This window comes from Notolepis coatsorum, assembly GCF_963971535.1.
Source record: "Notolepis coatsorum genome assembly, chromosome: 1".
Taxonomy (NCBI): domain Eukaryota; kingdom Metazoa; phylum Chordata; class Actinopteri; order Aulopiformes; family Paralepididae; genus Notolepis; species Notolepis coatsorum.
In genome coordinates, this window is record NC_140165.1 from 98375411 (window position 1) to 98392017 (window position 16607).

The following is a 16607-nucleotide window of genomic DNA, read 5'->3' on the forward strand; positions in this document are numbered from 1 at the left end:
CTCACACATTCACACACTGACGGCGGAGGCGACCATGCAAGGTGCCAACCTGCTCATCAGGAGCAATTAGGGGTTAAGTGTCTTGCTCAAGGACACTTCGACACGGTGCCCGGGAGGAGCGGGAATCGAACCGGAAACCTCCGGATTACCAGACCAACTGCTCTACTCCTGAGCCACTGTCGCCCCCACTATCACTCTTTGTTACAGTTGATATTGTGCCACTGTTCCCCGTCCTCTGTCCACCAGCTCTGTCCAAGAAGCAGCCCATCCACACCATCCTGCTCAACCCTCATGTCCACCTGATCGGCGACGAGGCCGCCTGCATCGCCTACATCCGCCTCACGCAGTACATCGACGCCGCCGGCCTGCCGCGCACCATGCAGTCCGAGGAGACGCGCATCTGGCACCGCCGCGACGCCAAGTGGCAGAACATCCACTTCCACCGCTCCGGCTCGCCCACGGTGCCCACCAAGTAAGACCCACCGCGCAGGTCCCCCGTCCCGTTCCCGCCTGCTGTCCCCAGCCTTGAGCTCCATGTCCCCCTTGGTGGCCTCCTGCGTCCTGTCTGGTCTCACTGCTGTGGTTCTACTTTATACTTTGTGAATGTATTTGACCATCAGTTTTTAGTTAGATTTAGTTTGATGTATGAAAGGATGTGCTTTCCCAGTGTTTACCCAAGGGTAAAGAGGTAGCTCTCTTTCACACACACGCACACACACACACACACACACACACACACACACACACACACACACACACACACACACACACACACACACACACACACACACACACACACACACGCACACTGTCTTAAGGACAAAGTAGACTAATCTCCTGCTTTAGCATGTTTGATGACATTGATGAAATTGAGATTAGTCAAATCTGTCCTGTGTGTGTGTGTCCTCTGTGTGTGTGTGTGTCTGTGTGTGTATTCACGTTATGTTCTTGAAAAGGTTTGCTCGTCAATGGAAAATAAGACATTGAAAGTGGTAAATACCTTTGAAATATTGAACATGGAATGTTGGGTAATGACCTCCAGAAATTATTGATTTGGAATCAAGCTTTTAATTTTCTGTTAAAGGACATACGTTTTAGGATTTTAACCTCAATATATCATTCAATGTCAATTCAATGTCCGTACCTTGGCAGGAATACCGCTAAACACGAGACCAATGAGAATGGATGAGACACGACACCGTGACTGGTGTCCTCCATGTTGTGTCCATACTGTGACTGGTGGCCTCCATGTTGTGTCCATACTGTGACTGGTGGCCTCCATGTTGTGTCCAGACTCCATACTGTGACTGGTGGCCTCCATGTTGTGTCCATACTGTGACTGGTGGCCTCCATGTTGTGTCCATACTGTGACTGGTGGCCTCCATGTTGTGTCCATACTGTGACTGGTGGCCTCCATGTTGTGTCCATACTGTGACTGGTGGCCTCCATGTTGTGTCCATACTGTGACTGGTGGCCTCCATGTTGTGTCCATACTGTGACTGGTGGCCTCCATGTTGTGTCCAGACTCCATACTGTGACTGGTGGCCTCCATGTTGTGTCCATACTGTGACTGGTGGCCTCCATGTTGTGTCCATACTGTGACTGGTGGCCTCCATGTTGTGTCCACTGTGACTGGTGGCCTCCATGTTGTGTCCAGACTCCATACTGTGACTGGTGGCCTCCATGTTGTGTCCATACTGTGACTGGTGGCCTCCATGTTGTGTCCATACTGTGACTGGTGGCCTCCATGTTGTGTCCATACTGTGACTGGTGGCCTCCATGTTGTGTCCATACTGTGACTGGTGGCCTCCATGTTGTGTCCATACTGTGACTGGTGGCCTCCATGTTGTGTCCATACTGTGACTGGTGGCCTCCATGTTGTGTCCATACTGTGACTGGTGGCCTCCATGTTGTGTCCATACTGTGACTGGTGGCCTCCATGTTGTGTCCATACTGTGACTGGTGGCCTCCATCTTGTGTCCATACTGTGACTGGTGGCCTCCATGTTGTGTCCACTGTGACTGGTGGCCTCCATGTTGTGTCCATACTGTGACTGGTGGCCTCCATCTTGTGTCCATACTGTGACTGGTGGCCTCCATGTTGTGTCCATACTGTGACTGGTGGCCTCCATGTTGTGTCCATACTGTGTTGTAGTCGAGTCTCGAGTCCTCAGTGTTCGAGTCCAAGTCCGAGTCACCAAAGAAGAGCCCCAGCCAAGTCCCCATTACCCGAGTCCGAGTCCGAGTCATCAAGGTTGAGTCCACTCCACTCTGGCAGTCAAAGAGCTGACTTACAAATAAAAACAGGTCTACATTAAACATAAATGACACAGCGGTCACCATTTCAAAGGGAGTTTATTTACTTTGTGACACAATAGCCAAACAAATGCACTAGCCATCAATATCTTAATGCCAAATGATTAGGGCATATTCACATTTTATTTTAAATAATAATAACTCTGTATTTATCAATTAACAAGTGTGAGTCCTCGTCTGCACCTTCCGAGTCCTAATGCAGTCCATGCTCTAATAGTCCAAGTCTGAGTCATCAGTGCTCAAGTCCAAGTGGAGTCACGAGTCCTGAACTCGAGTACTACAACACTGACACCAGGTCAGATCCACAGTCCTGAACTCGAGTACTACAACACTGACACCAGGTCAGATCCACAGTCCTGAACTCGAGTACTACAACACTGACACCAGGTCAGATCCACAGTCCTGAACTCGAGTACTACAACACTGACACCAGGTCAGATCCACAGTCCTGAACTCGAGTACTACAACACTGACACCAGGTCAGATCCACAGTCCTGAACTCGAGTACTACAACACTGACACCAGGTCAGATCCACAGTCCTGAACTCGAGTACTACAACACTGACACCAGGTCAGATCCACAGTCCTGAACTCGAGTACTACAACACTGACACCAGGTCAGATCCACAGTCCTGAACTCGAGTACTACAACACTGACCCCAGGTCAGATCCACAGTCCTGAACTCGAGTACTACAACACTGACACCAGGTCAGAGTTCTACAACACTGACACCAGGTCAGAGTTCTACAACACTGACACCAGGTCAGATCCACAGTCCTGAACTCGAGTACTACAACACTGACACCAGGTCAGAGTTCTACAACACTGACACCAGGTCAGAGTTCTACAACACTGACCCCAGGTCAGATCCACAGTCCTGAACTCGAGTCCTACAACACTGACCCCAGGTCAGATCCACAGTCCTGAACTCGAGTACTACAACACTGACACCAGGTCAGATCCACAGTCCTGAACTCGAGTACTACAACACTGACACCAGGTCAGAGTTCTACAACACTGACACCAGGTCAGAGTTCTACAACACTGACCCCAGGTCAGATCCACAGTCCTGAACTCGAGTACTACAACACTGACCCCAGGTCAGATCCACAGTCCTGAACTCGAGTACTACAACACTGACCCCAGGTCAGATCCACAGTCCTGAACTCGAGTACTACAACACTGACACCAGGTCAGATCCACAGTCCTGAACTCGAGTACTACAACACTGACCCCAGGTCAGATCCACAGTCCTGAACTCGAGTACTACAACACTGACCCCAGGTCAGATCCACAGTCCTGAACTCGAGTCCTACAACACTGACCCCAGGTCAGATCCACAGTCCTGAACTCGAGTACTACAACACTGACACCAGGTCAGATCCACAGTCCTGAACTCGAGTACTACAACACTGACACCAGGTCAGATCCACAGTCCTGAACTCGAGTACTACAACACTGACACCAGGTCAGATCCACAGTCCTGAACTCGAGTACTACAACACTGACCCCAGGTCAGATCCACAGTCCTGAACTCGAGTACTACAACACTGACACCAGGTCAGATCCACGGTTCTGCTGAACTGCATTACGACACAAACAAATCTTGATTTACCAACAACAACTATTTCACGTTTCATGGTTAGCGAGGGCTGTTAACTCTCGCCTGCATCCCCAAAACAACCCCCATGCCGGGAGTGGCCGGGCTTAGGGAATGGAAGCAGTGTGTTCTTGTGTGCATGAGAATTAATCTACCAATATTTTTTTGGCAATGGTCTCATTTGTTTGTTGTACTAATCTGACTATGGTGTATGATATGATACTTGAGTAATCATTTAGAAATGTAAAAATACATCCACAGAGCTTTTAGAAAGGTGCAAAATAAAATATTGCTTTCCCCCCCTTAACACATTGGTCACCAAGAACGAGTTACGCCGTTTTTTCCCGCCATGCGTTGAACGCCAAGAACGACTTACGCCGTTTTTGGGATCAATATTTAATTTTTTCGCCATGGCATTCATAATTCATCCAGCCAACCTCCGGACTGCAGCGGGACCCTGTATGAGATTGCAATGCCTCAATACCGCCGCCTGGTGGATGGTCGGGCGAGTTACACTCTCGCCAAAACCGGAAGTGGTGATCGGTGCGTCGAGGAAATCCCTCCGGCAGTGATATCTTGTTACGTGGCTCCAGACAAACACTATAGTGCATTTGGATCGCTTTCTAAACTTAATAATCGATATGATTTCGGCGTTTATTGCGCCATACAAACCGGGAATGGATCTAGGAGATCGACGTCAAATAATTGGGATATTTTTCCTCCAGTTTCATCAGCGAACGGTAAGAGGACAGTAACGTTATTTTCAGCCCGATTGTTTATTCATTTCACTGCAAACCATCTGATCAATATATCAACCCATACTAAATAAAGCCGTTACTGACGATCAAGGAATTATAAACGACCCCCCCCCCCTTTCCTTCACGCATGATGAAGCATAATGTATACCGATCATATACATTTGAATTTTTTAATATAGCGTGTATAGGTAAGAAACGCCAATCGATAATCTATCATGCGTCAGGGCCTATAACTCTCGTTTTTGGAATTACAGCAGAAAAGCTTAAAAACATACTTATATTCTAGACGGTATTAACACAACAATGTATGAATGAAAAAATATAACGTTCCCACATCCTGAACGATATATAATCGATGTTGAATGGGCCATAGTATAGTAATAATATAGCAATACAATTTTAAAAGTTATAGCCCTGCAAAGAAGGTAAACATCTACAGTACCATAGGCTTTCAACGGTGGCATACTGGGTATATTGATGGATATAACCAGGGCTTGACATAAACTTTTTGGCTCACTAGCCACTCAGCATTTTCACCAGCCAAAAATCCCCACACACGCCGATCATAACCCAACAATGGTAATAATGTGATTATTAAAATGGTCATGTGAAAATGGGCTCCAGACTAACTGTTTTCACCACCGTGATGAATGAGAGACCTCCTCCAATGTACAGTTTATGTCAAATGTATATACACTCTTTTCTGGACACTTTTTGTATCACAAACAGTACTGTATTTGCATATCTGGTATGTCATAAATGTATAGATGTAGCAGTAGGGGAGAGTGGGGTGAGTAGTTCCACTTTTTACTTAAAGTGCCTTTAAAGCAAGGGGATTACAGTAATGCCCCCAACTAAAATATGTACATATAGTTTAGGATGTTGTGCATCCCTGGGGACAATCACTTTGGATCTTAAATAAACTGTTTCAGAAATATAGCTTTAGAAAAAAAAGTGGTTTTGTGGCACAACTTGCCCCCGGTGTGGGGTAAGTTGTGACATTAGAGAGAATACACTGGGGTAAATTGTGCCATTGATAATTTTATGTAAAACAGATCATTTTAATCTCAAAAGCGGTAAAAGCATCCTGCAGATCTTCATCTCCTTTCCAACCTGACGTATAGTCTTCCCCTGTTGCAACTCTTTCACTGCTATTTCCAACTTCTCAAGAGGAGTTGAAACCCTGTCTGTCTCCCATTTGTATATATGCGTTGCATGATGGATTTTGGTCTAAAATTAAGAATATCACATAGTATTAGTGATCAAATGCAAGAATGCAATGTACAATAACAATAAAATACAATAAAGTAATATATATAGTTAATAAAATAAGTTGGGGCAACTTAACAAAGAGAATATCTGGCACAACTTAACCCAGGCCCTTTGGCACAAATCACCCCAAGCCTACCATTTTGAAAAAAATGCATCCCCCAGCTGTTTTGAGCTAGCATCATGCTAACTGTATAGCCTCATGGTGTAGCTTACTAAAGCACTAAAACATGTGTGAACTGTTTTCAAAGTTGTATAATTGTTCAAACACAGCAATAAAAAAACCTTGATCATACAAATTTGACTTTGGAGGGCAAAAAACAGTTTTTTGAACTTAAATGTGCTTACCTCTCAAGCCAGGTGTCTCCCTTCTCTGCAGGTTGAGTGAAATGGATGCCTCTTCAAAAATATGTTGTCACATGACCAACTTCTTCTATGGTTTTCTAGATAACAGGGGTGGAACTACATGCCCCTTGGCACTACTCACCCCACTCTCCCCTACTGTCTATCTGTATGTCGTGTGTGTCATATATGTTATGATGAATTGAAAATGGAGGACCCTGATGTAAACAAGACGAAAGTATTTCTCTGGTCTGCATCCCCTTAACAATTGTATGTATTGAGCTGTACTGTACTGTACCCATTCTGCAATCTGTTAATAAAGTTTTCATTCAATCAATCAATCAGAGAGAGAGAGAGAGGGAGAGAGGGAGAGACAGAGAGAGACAGAGAGAGAGAGAGATAGGGGGGGGGGGGGAGCGCACGTGTAGGTTCTAGGTTGAATCAATTGATGAACAATGTCGTTTTCATTATAAGCGTCTTGCAAGTTGCAATGCTGGTTAAGATATGAAAATACTTGCCAGTACTGTCTGTAAGGATGGTTGTAGGCAGCTGTGTTCAACGAGCCCGCCAGCTTGATTATGTGTATTGGCGATGGACTCAGTGTGAAAATAACTTTGAAGAGAGCTGGTTTCAGGTTTCACATGACCAGCCAATCAGAGGCAGATCAGGGCTGGTCTTTGCATAATGAACGTGATATAGCCAATCAAAGGCAGAGCTTTTTTTTTTTTGAATGCAGGGAGAAAAAGACGCTAAACACACACATAAACACACACACATACACACACACATGTGTGTGTGGCGGGTAGAATGACGGTAGTACACGCCCCAGGGGAATTCTACCCGCGTCTGGCGGGTGGGCGGGTGTCAATGTCAAGCCCTGGATATAACCCATGGCGCCCAATGTGTTAATGAATTTATAATAAAAGAAAATGTTGCGGGTCCAAAGTTAATATTGTTGTTTACATGTTGCGCAAGTATCCCCTCCCTACTTCCCATTTGCTCACATGGAATGCACCTGATTAGAACATCTAGTGGCGCACATCTAGTGGATGAATGTTATCTATAGCACCTTTTAATGTCGCTTGTGTGATTGTTAATCAAATTCCCCAAACTCTATTTTTGTTTCAGTTGAGAGGACCACCTTAAGCCCCGCCCCCTGAACCCGAAGCCAACAGGAGACCCCGCCTTCCAAGTGTCTGTCACATCATCCCCAATTCCCGCCGATCACTAGAACGCCCTCAGAGTGTTGTTTACATATTGTCGCTGCTGGACTGAAGATTGAGGGGGGAGAAAAAGACGAGAAAACTTCATTATCTCAACAATATTTTCTAGAGAGAATGTGTTTCATCTAATCCTCGTCACGGGATGTTAAGATCCCATGCATGGGTTTTTTTTTCTTCTTCTTTCAATGACTTCCAGGTTTTTTCTAGGTGTATAAAGTTCTGAGCGGTGTCCATACTGTAGGCATAATAACGTGCGTCTCTCCGCCCGATCTGCTGTGCCGTCCGCCAGGCGCTTAGTGTGAGAACGTCTGGTGTTGTGGGCGTGTGTGAAACACAGTATATTATACGAGGGCTCTCGGTCTTCGAGTAGTGAGGGTTTTTCTGTTTTAAATATTACCGACAACACATCAACTGACAAGTTATCGTGGTGATGTGTTTGCCTTTTTTGGCACAATGACCAATATATCACATATCTTTTTTTTTTTTATGGCTTCATCTTTTTTCGAAATTGCAGTCTATTAAAAAAAACTACCACACAAACACTAGGCTCGCTTTTGTTTCGGTGATGTATAGATTTCGGTGTTTGACGTGATTCGCTAGGTATATATTCTCGCTGGAAATTTCATTCTATTAAGAACATGAGCTTAGTTTACCAATATTATATACATCTGTTTTCCTGTTTGCAGTTAAGCGCAGAAACCTAAGTATGATTGCTAAACTTTTCAATTAAAATGGGAAACAAACCTGAACATCCGTTTTTGCTATTCTGTCTTAAAGTGTTGCCCGCCATCACAGACCGTATGATAGAATGTAAACATAGATATATTGTATACATATTACTTCATTGCACAACTCGCAGAACTCTTTTAAAGTCGAATCATGGTATTTTCATAAGGAAAACTTAATTATGTGAATTTTATCGGTTGTTATTATTTCTTTGTTTACTTTTTATATTGTGATATTGAATGCAAGTTGTCCTCTGATTCTCAGTATCAGTGTATCCCTTTCATTTATTATGATTTATTATTATAATTTTTTTTACATACAGATTTGAACTGGAGTGCACATCGATCCATGCTCTGTGGTTATGTAATATCACATGGTTCTCTCCTGGTGTCCGACACTGTTGAACGAGCCTGGTTAAAGTCCTTTGGCTGTTTGGGTGAAGAGCTTTGGCAGATTTACTATTCACAGCTCCTATAGCTTATCCTATTGGGACGTACAGCAGTGTATGACAACAGTTGAATCACAGATTGAACACACAGGGATACATTTTGAAACAGGATGGGGCACAGGACGCTGAGGTATCCACACAGGTGTAGGAACATAATATCATTTTACGTTTGTCAATGTGGATTCTGTGGAACACGTGCATTTGTTCCTAATTTTTTTTTTTTGGAAACATCTCTGCCGGTTTCGTTTAATCATACTTGTACCCCACCCGCTCTTTATGTTTTTTATTTTTTAAGTTGCATTGAAATTCACAGTGGGACACAGTGTATATTGCTGCCGTGATGGGAAAATGTGATGTATGTTTAAGAAATATCAAATAAAATGTGTGATTTATGCCAAATATTGTACGTTATGATTTCCCATGCATGTGATTATGTGGATGAAGCTTTGTGTGTGACATTTTACATTATACCGTGCAGAACAATGTGAAGAACATCACATGGATAATCTAACATGTATATTATGTCCATACCTAGGATACGTTAGATATTGTAGACTTGCTAACAGGTCAGACCCTCTAGTTGACTGGTTAGCACTGTCTCCTGTGGTCTGGACGACCTGGCTTTGATTCCCGGCTGAATTCACTACAGTATTTCTTGAGCGGCAGTCGAGGCCTATAGGCCTGAAAGAACGCCAGTCACTCCAGAGCTGCAGCCTATAGGCCTGAAAGAACGCCAGTCACTCCAGAGCTGCAGCCTATAGGTCTGAAAGAACGGCAGTCACTCCAGAGCTGCAGCCTATAGGCCTGAAAGAACGCCAGTCACTCCAGAGCTGCAGCCTATAGGCCTGAAAGAACGCCAGTCACTCCAGAGCTGCAGCCTATAGGCCTGAAAGAACGCCAGTCACTCCAGGCACATTTGACACATGTACACTTTTATTTTCTGCCATGTACACACTGCGGCTGCTATGTCAGGTTAGCATTTCAGTTGTTTTTAGTAATAATTTGATAACTAATACATGCCCGCATAGATATTTGCACTGTAAATATGTATATATTGTTATCACCATGGAGACAAGATGCTGATTCAGCAAATCAAAAGGTCATTTTTTTCTTTTCTTTTTTACATTTAATTTTATTCTCTCTTTTGATCACACTCAAAAGGAAATGGCAACGTGAGGATCAGAATTGTTACACAGATTTAAGTACCGTTTAAATAAACATCCAAAGATACTTCTGTCGGGCCCAGATATCCATGTCGGGAGTCTTACTTGATTTCGGTGAAACTGTTCGTAAGTGAACTGCGATTCAAACCTCCTTTTGTGTTTGTTTGTGTACAATATGGCAAAGTTCTTTAATTTAATTTCCCTCTCGTTTGTCAATACGCACGTCTTCGGAACACATTCATGTGCACACTTACACATGTGCACGCACACACACACACACACTGGAGCAGAGGATGGAGGGCAATAAATAAATAAGAAATAAAGGGAAATATGCAATAAAGGATATTATCTTCTGATTCGACAAAAGAGGGCTTTTGAAAAATCAAGTCTGTAGAACTCATTCTTAATATCCACCATAAAGTCATAGTACAGTAGATGATCTATCGTTCCCTTGAGATTATCGTTTGATACCAAGGATAACGATACAAAAGTGAAAAAAAAACGGCAAATCAAAAGGAGCAAAAACATCTCGACCACGTGACGGTGTGGCTCTCTCACATTTACAACAGGCTCTGTCGAATAACAACTCATATCAGCACACGGTTGGGGGAGAAAGCGTGACAGACACTGGTGAAGGTTGTGAGCGAGACTCAGGGCGGTTTAACCTCTGAACTGGGAGCCGAGAGGGATGTGGGGATAAGTGCTCTTTCTGCACGTCGAGAAAATGACTAAATGGAAACATTCTGGATCGGGACCACTACTTTCTTTCTCAAATGGCAGGTTGCAATGTCGGTGAGGATACTAAAGCGCTAACACACATGTACACACGTACGCACACGCAAATACACACACACGTATATATACACTTGGAGTGGTCAGCCTTGTGACACACTGCTCAGAAGAAAAAAGTGAATACGTAACATGTTATTAAGATACACACACACACAAAAAAAACAGACTGACATTATCGGAGGTGTGATCTCAAAATCCACATTCGAAGAAAAAAATAAACGACATCCACTTGAGAATCTGGAGCTAACTTTGTAAACAGAACAGTCGTGGAGGTGTGGAGGATTTCTATCTTCGCAAAATCAAAGTCCAAGCTTACAAAGTGAGTTTTTTTTCTACTTGTATTAAGACTCATTGAACTTATTTCAAGATATGTTAAGTAAAAATGTCTTATTGCACTGACAGACAATGTTACTGGTTTTGACACATTTGACTTAACGCTTGTGGCAAATATCTCTCATTTCAAGAAATGATCACTAAAGAAGTATCATCATTAAACAAGAGAAAATCGTTTTAAGAACCTCTCATTGTCTAAGACACTCCATTGTTTATAGTAATTGACTTGAAAACTAGTTGCCTAACATGAAACAAGTACAATTTCTTGAAATGTGCAGAATCCAGTGAGACCATTTTACCGAACACGTCTTTAAAGTAAGCTTCACAAATCATAAAACAAGATAAAATCACCTGCTAAGCTTGTCACTTTCTTTTCGCAGCGTGGTTTCCAATTACCCCCAGAATATGAGCTTCTCTGAATCCTAAAGAGTTCGTCGCCATCTTTCTCTTGACATGTTCGCGTTTCTATGCGACGATAGCGGTGTTTCTTTTGAAGAGCGATGCCGGGTGGGTGCATGTATGTGTACAGCAGGTACGGTGGGCTAACGTGTTAAATGCCTTGAAATGAGTGTATCGTTTCCCAGTCCCGAGTTCCTTTTCCATCTCCTATATGTACAAATAGTTACAATGGTCCTTTGAGAAGAGGCTTGTCGTGGGGCGAGCGTCCGTCCGTCACGCTCCTCAGCTCCTCTCCGTCTCGGTGTTGTGTGTTGTGTTCGTCCTGTAAATCGTACCACAGCAGCCCAAATAATACTAGAAAAGAAAGGATATCGACAAAAGAAAATATCTACGGTGATAAAGTTACCCGACGAGAAAGAAGGGAGCTATCTTTGGTCACAAAATGAGCAAAATAAAACAGGAAGTCCAAAGGGGGGAGAGGTGTTAAAGCAACACATGCACAAAGAAAACTAAAACAAAAAATACTGTACCATTATTTGCCACAGAGGGAGGGGGGGGGGGAATTATCAAAACTTAAATCCAGTGTGCTGCGCGGATGACGAAGGGACGCGATGAAGGGGTCTGACACTGTTTTTTCGGGGATCAGAAAGCATTGCGGCCAACTGGGAGCGGTCGGAACCAAAATGGTGGACAGCAGAATCAGCCTGTCACTCGTATTTCTCCTCCTCTTCCACCTCCTCCTCATCCCGCCTTTGCCCTTCCTCTTCCTCTCCACCCTCCTCCTGGCAGTAGCGCTGGAGCAGCAGGTGGAGCTGTCTCTGCAGGGCGTCAGGCTTCAGGGCGTCAGGGGTGTCGTCCAGCCGCTCCAGGTGCACATGCTTCCCCCGGGCGTCCCTCATCACGGTCCTCTTCTGGGTACGAGACTTACGCATCTGGGTCCTGGAGAGGGGGAGGGCAGGAGGGAGGGAGGGAGGGAGGGGGGGGTAGATACAGGAGAAGAGAGACAGGAGGGAGGGAGGCAGAAGAGAGGGAGGGAGGGGGAGATAAAAGATGGAGAGAGAAGAGGGAGGGAGGGGGAGAGAAGAGAGAGACAGAGGGAGGTGGAGAGAAGAGAGGGAGGAGAGACAGAGGGAGAGTGGGAGGAGAGACAGAGGGAGAGAAGAGAGGGAGGAGATACAGAGGGAGAGGGAGGAGAGACAGAGGGAGAGAGAAGAGAGGGAGGAGAGACAGAGGGAGATGGAGGAGAGACAGAGGGAGAGAGAAGGGAGAGGGAGGAGAGACAGAGGGAGAGAGAGAGGAGAGACAGAGTGAGAGACAGAGGGAGAGAGAGAGAGAGACAGAGAGAGAGAGGATCACAAGGACAAGTTGTCAGATATGCAGCAAAGTTAACTGATCAATCGTTAATCACATCACGTCCAAAACACGGGTCACACTTCATATTACCTACAAATGACAGGGTGCTCACTGTGTAACAACATAGAACTAATGTAAATGGCATTTCAGGTAAGCTCTCGTAACGACATGTATCATTATGGACGTAAACCAGTAACAAGTAATTTCAGTTTATAGATTTCATTCCATTTTATAGATGTTATTACACAGTAATTACTTTGTAATTTATATATTTTTTCTATGTTATTACACAGTAATTACTTTGTAATTTATTTATTTATTTATTCTGTTATTACACAGTAATTATGCTGTAATGAAGTGCAAGCCAAATATGTAATCCAATCCATGCAACTTGAACTTTGAACTCCGAAAAGTAATGAATAGAAACATCTTCTATTCATTTGTGTGTGGTAGTAGTAATAATAACAACAACACTCCCTCTCTGTTAGAAAGCTCTTGTCTTATCTTTGATGTTAGTGGCTATACTTACCCTACACACAGTGCAAACCGATTAGATCATAGAACAGGTGAATAAAGGTTATTGATCAGACGACAGTGCCACACCATGCTTCTGTTGAAGACTCTTGGGAACATTACAGGGGTATTCCACTAAAGATGTTTTTGTTGTTGTTGTTTTTGCTTGGAGTTATGAGCTTTAAAAGTAAGGAAATAATCAAATTGCATTGCCTGAGATGGTTGATAGATAATTGTATGGACAGTCATGATCCTGTACCTTTATCAAACATCTAGGATTATTATAGATGTCTAATAAAAGTACATTGACAGGCAGGCAGAGGACATGACATAACGTTTTATTTCAGCCATCTCAAGCAATTCAATTTCATGGTGTATTTTCCTTACTTTGAGAGCACATTAGGCTAAACTCATAAAACAACAACAATACAAATATTTTAAAGGTGTTTAAAGGTGCTATAGATAGCATTCAGCCACTAGATGTCGCACTAGAACACCAGCATGTAATTCTAACCAGGTGCATTCCATGGGGAAATGGGAAGTAGGGAGGGCATACATGTAAACAACAACATACATTTTGGACCCGCAAAAACCTTTAAAATGATTAATTAATTAATTAAACAAATAAAAAGCAATTCTGCAACTTTGTAAAAGCTTTGTGGATGTATTGTGGGAAAAAAATTTACTCTACATACAAATGTTATCTATAACACCTTTAAGAAATGTTTCTACTTTTGCAGAACTGCAGCCTAAAAGTCAAACTCTGTGTAATGTCCCTTTTAAAGTCGACTAAATCCACATGGCCCCATGCTGTAGTCCAACCTTTTGACCACAGAACCGTCGTCCTGAACAACATCTTTCTCTACTAAGTGAGGCTGGAGGACTCGCCCAAAGCCTCCAGCGTAACCCAACGCCTGGAGAGAGCCGGACCATGGAGGAGAAGAGGAGGGAGGGATGAGGACAGAAAAAGAGGAAGAACAAAACACTACAAAGCCTGGTCTCACTCACCCCCTGATGGTTAAAAACGTATCAACAAGTCACAGGTAATTATATCCAACGGACTACCTAAACGGACAACGTATGACGTGTATCACGCCATACCTGTACGTACCTTATGCATACTGCACCTGTGTATACTGTATACTTACTTACTTACTCATTATAGTGTCTATTGTAACTATAATTTATTGTAATGCAAATATAACTGAGAGAGCATCCAGACCCTCATCGGCACCTTGATTTACACTGCCTACTTGCTCATTATGCGCATACTCAGAGTTCATTATATTGTTATATTGTGAAAAACAAGGTAATTTCACTTTTGCTTGTTTCAAGGATGAGGATTTTCTCAAAACAAGTGGACATATGGTGTCTTGAAACACGTGGGGTGATCTGACTTGTTTCAAGACATTGGACCTCGTTCTCGAACATGTTCGTAAGTATCTTCATAGATATCTTCGTAAGAACTAACTTACTGTAAGAAAGATCCCCGCTGTGTTCACGAATGTGTGAAACGGTGTTCGTAAATAGCCAAAGTGTTCTTAGTGGCGTGAATGAAGAACATCACTCATTCTTAAATGTACTCGTACACCTCAAGTGTTTGTGTAGGGCTTTTATTTATTTTCGGACATCAAGATGCCTCGTTGAATCATGACTACAAATGTAAAAACAAAGGAATTGTTAATGATACAAATATTGTCATATTTATTATTATTATAATTATTTAAATCTGAGGATGCCTGTGCCTCTGTGCCCGTTTTTCTTAGGCCAGTTAGCCTCTCCGGTATGCACACCATTAGCGTTAGCCACGCTTCTAGGCTTCTTTGCTTTTGATATTTTTTTTTTACATTCGACTGGCAGAGATTGACAGTCGACTACGGCTCCTTTCGATCGATTAGTCGACTATTCGACGAGTCGAGGTCAGCCCTATAGAGTCTTGGGATATGTGTGAGATTATGTGCAAGATAAACCAGCATTGTTTTTTGGTGAAGTGCCCCTTTAAGAACTAACATAAACAGTACGATTTGATTGATTTAGAGTATCTTCATGTAGATTCAAGATTTAAGAGATTTATTCGTCACATACATACACGAGACATATAGTGAAATGAAGGACCTGTGTGTGTGCAGTTTATTCTCTGGTATGTTCCTGACCATCTGAAGCTCTCTGTAAAGCTGTCTGCCCCTCTATACTGACCATCTGAAGCTCTCTGTAAAGCTGTCTGCTCCTCTATACTGACCATCTGAAGCTCTCTGTAAAGCTGTCTGCTCCTCTATACTGACCATCTGAAGCTCTCTGTAAAGCTGTCTGCTCCTCTATACTGACCATCTGAAGCTCTCTGTAAAGCTGTCTGCCCCTCTATACTGACCATCTGAAGCTCTCTGTAAAGCTGTCTGCTCCTCTATACTGACCATCTGAAGCTCTCTGTAAAGCTGTCTGCCCCTCTATACTGACCATCTGAAGCTCTCTGTAAAGCTGTCTGCTCCTCTATACTGACCATCTGAAGCTCTCTGTAAAGCTGTCTGCTCCTCTATACTGACCATCTGAAGCTCTCTGTAAAGCTGTCTGCCCCTCTATACTGACCATCTGAAGCTCTCTGTAAAGCTGTCTGCCCCTCTATACTGACCATCTGAAGCTCTCTGTAAAGCTGTCTGCCCCTCTATACTGACCATCTGAAGCTCTCTGTAAAGCTGTCTGCCCCTCTATACTGACCATCTGAAGCTCTCTGTAAAGCTGTGGAGTCTGCTCCTCTAATGTTGTATATGTTTTATCAGGCAGTGGTGGCAAGTGTGCTCCTCTATGCCGCTGTCTGCTGGCATAGAGACAGTGGCAGGGATGCCAGGCGGCTGGATAAGCTGGTCAAAAAGGCTGGCTCAGTGGTGGGGAGGAGACTGGACCCACTGGGGACCATGGTGGAGAGCCGCACACAGAGCAAGCTGCTGGCCATCATGGACAATGCCAACCACCCTCTCCACCACACCCTGGTAGGGCAGAGCAGTAGTCGCAGCGGACGGCTCATCTCCCTGCACTCACGGACTGAGCGGCACAGGAGGTCCTTTGTCCCCACAGCCATCAGACTGTACAACAGCTCAATCTAGTGCGGGGGACCTTGACCTTTGACCTGCCGTTTTTATACACCTGTCTTATACCTGCTTTTATCTTATCACGTTTTTATTATTATTGGTAGATATGATTCACTTGAATTTTTATCATGTGCTTACTTTTTAATTCATGATGCAGACATAACTGTGAACAACTGACTGAGAAACTGTCATTGTCTGTATATTGTGTGAGCTATGTGAGATACCCTGAATTTCCCCAAGGGGATGAATAAAGTATCTATCTATCTATCTATCTATCTATCTATCTATC

At 43.6% G+C, this 16607-nt stretch overlaps 2 protein-coding genes across 13 annotated transcripts in view; one reads left to right on the plus strand and one right to left on the minus strand.

The window, feature by feature from the left end:
• Positions 1 to 9081, plus strand: part of camk2d1 (calcium/calmodulin-dependent protein kinase (CaM kinase) II delta 1) — a 240301-nt gene extending 231220 nt beyond the window's left edge. For all 12 annotated transcript variants that reach the window (XM_084322597.1, XM_084322604.1, XM_084322598.1 and 9 more), the window contains 2 exons: positions 247 to 472; positions 7414 to 9081. In XM_084322597.1, the coding sequence (XP_084178723.1) occupies positions 247 to 472; positions 7414 to 7417 (230 nt within the window). In that variant the 3' untranslated portion in view covers positions 7418 to 9081. The remainder of the gene's footprint in view (positions 1 to 246; positions 473 to 7413) is intronic.
• Positions 9082 to 9657: 576 nt separating this feature from the next.
• The window catches only part of LOC311229844 (ankyrin-3-like), a 69357-nt gene continuing 62407 nt past the window's right edge, over positions 9658 to 16607 (minus strand). Inside the window, exons 19-20 of the mRNA XM_084315917.1 lie at positions 14058 to 14149; positions 9658 to 12308 (exon numbers count right to left, since the gene is read on the minus strand). Of these exons, the coding sequence (XP_084172043.1) occupies positions 12077 to 12308; positions 14058 to 14149 (324 nt within the window). The 3' untranslated portion in view covers positions 9658 to 12076. The remainder of the gene's footprint in view (positions 12309 to 14057; positions 14150 to 16607) is intronic.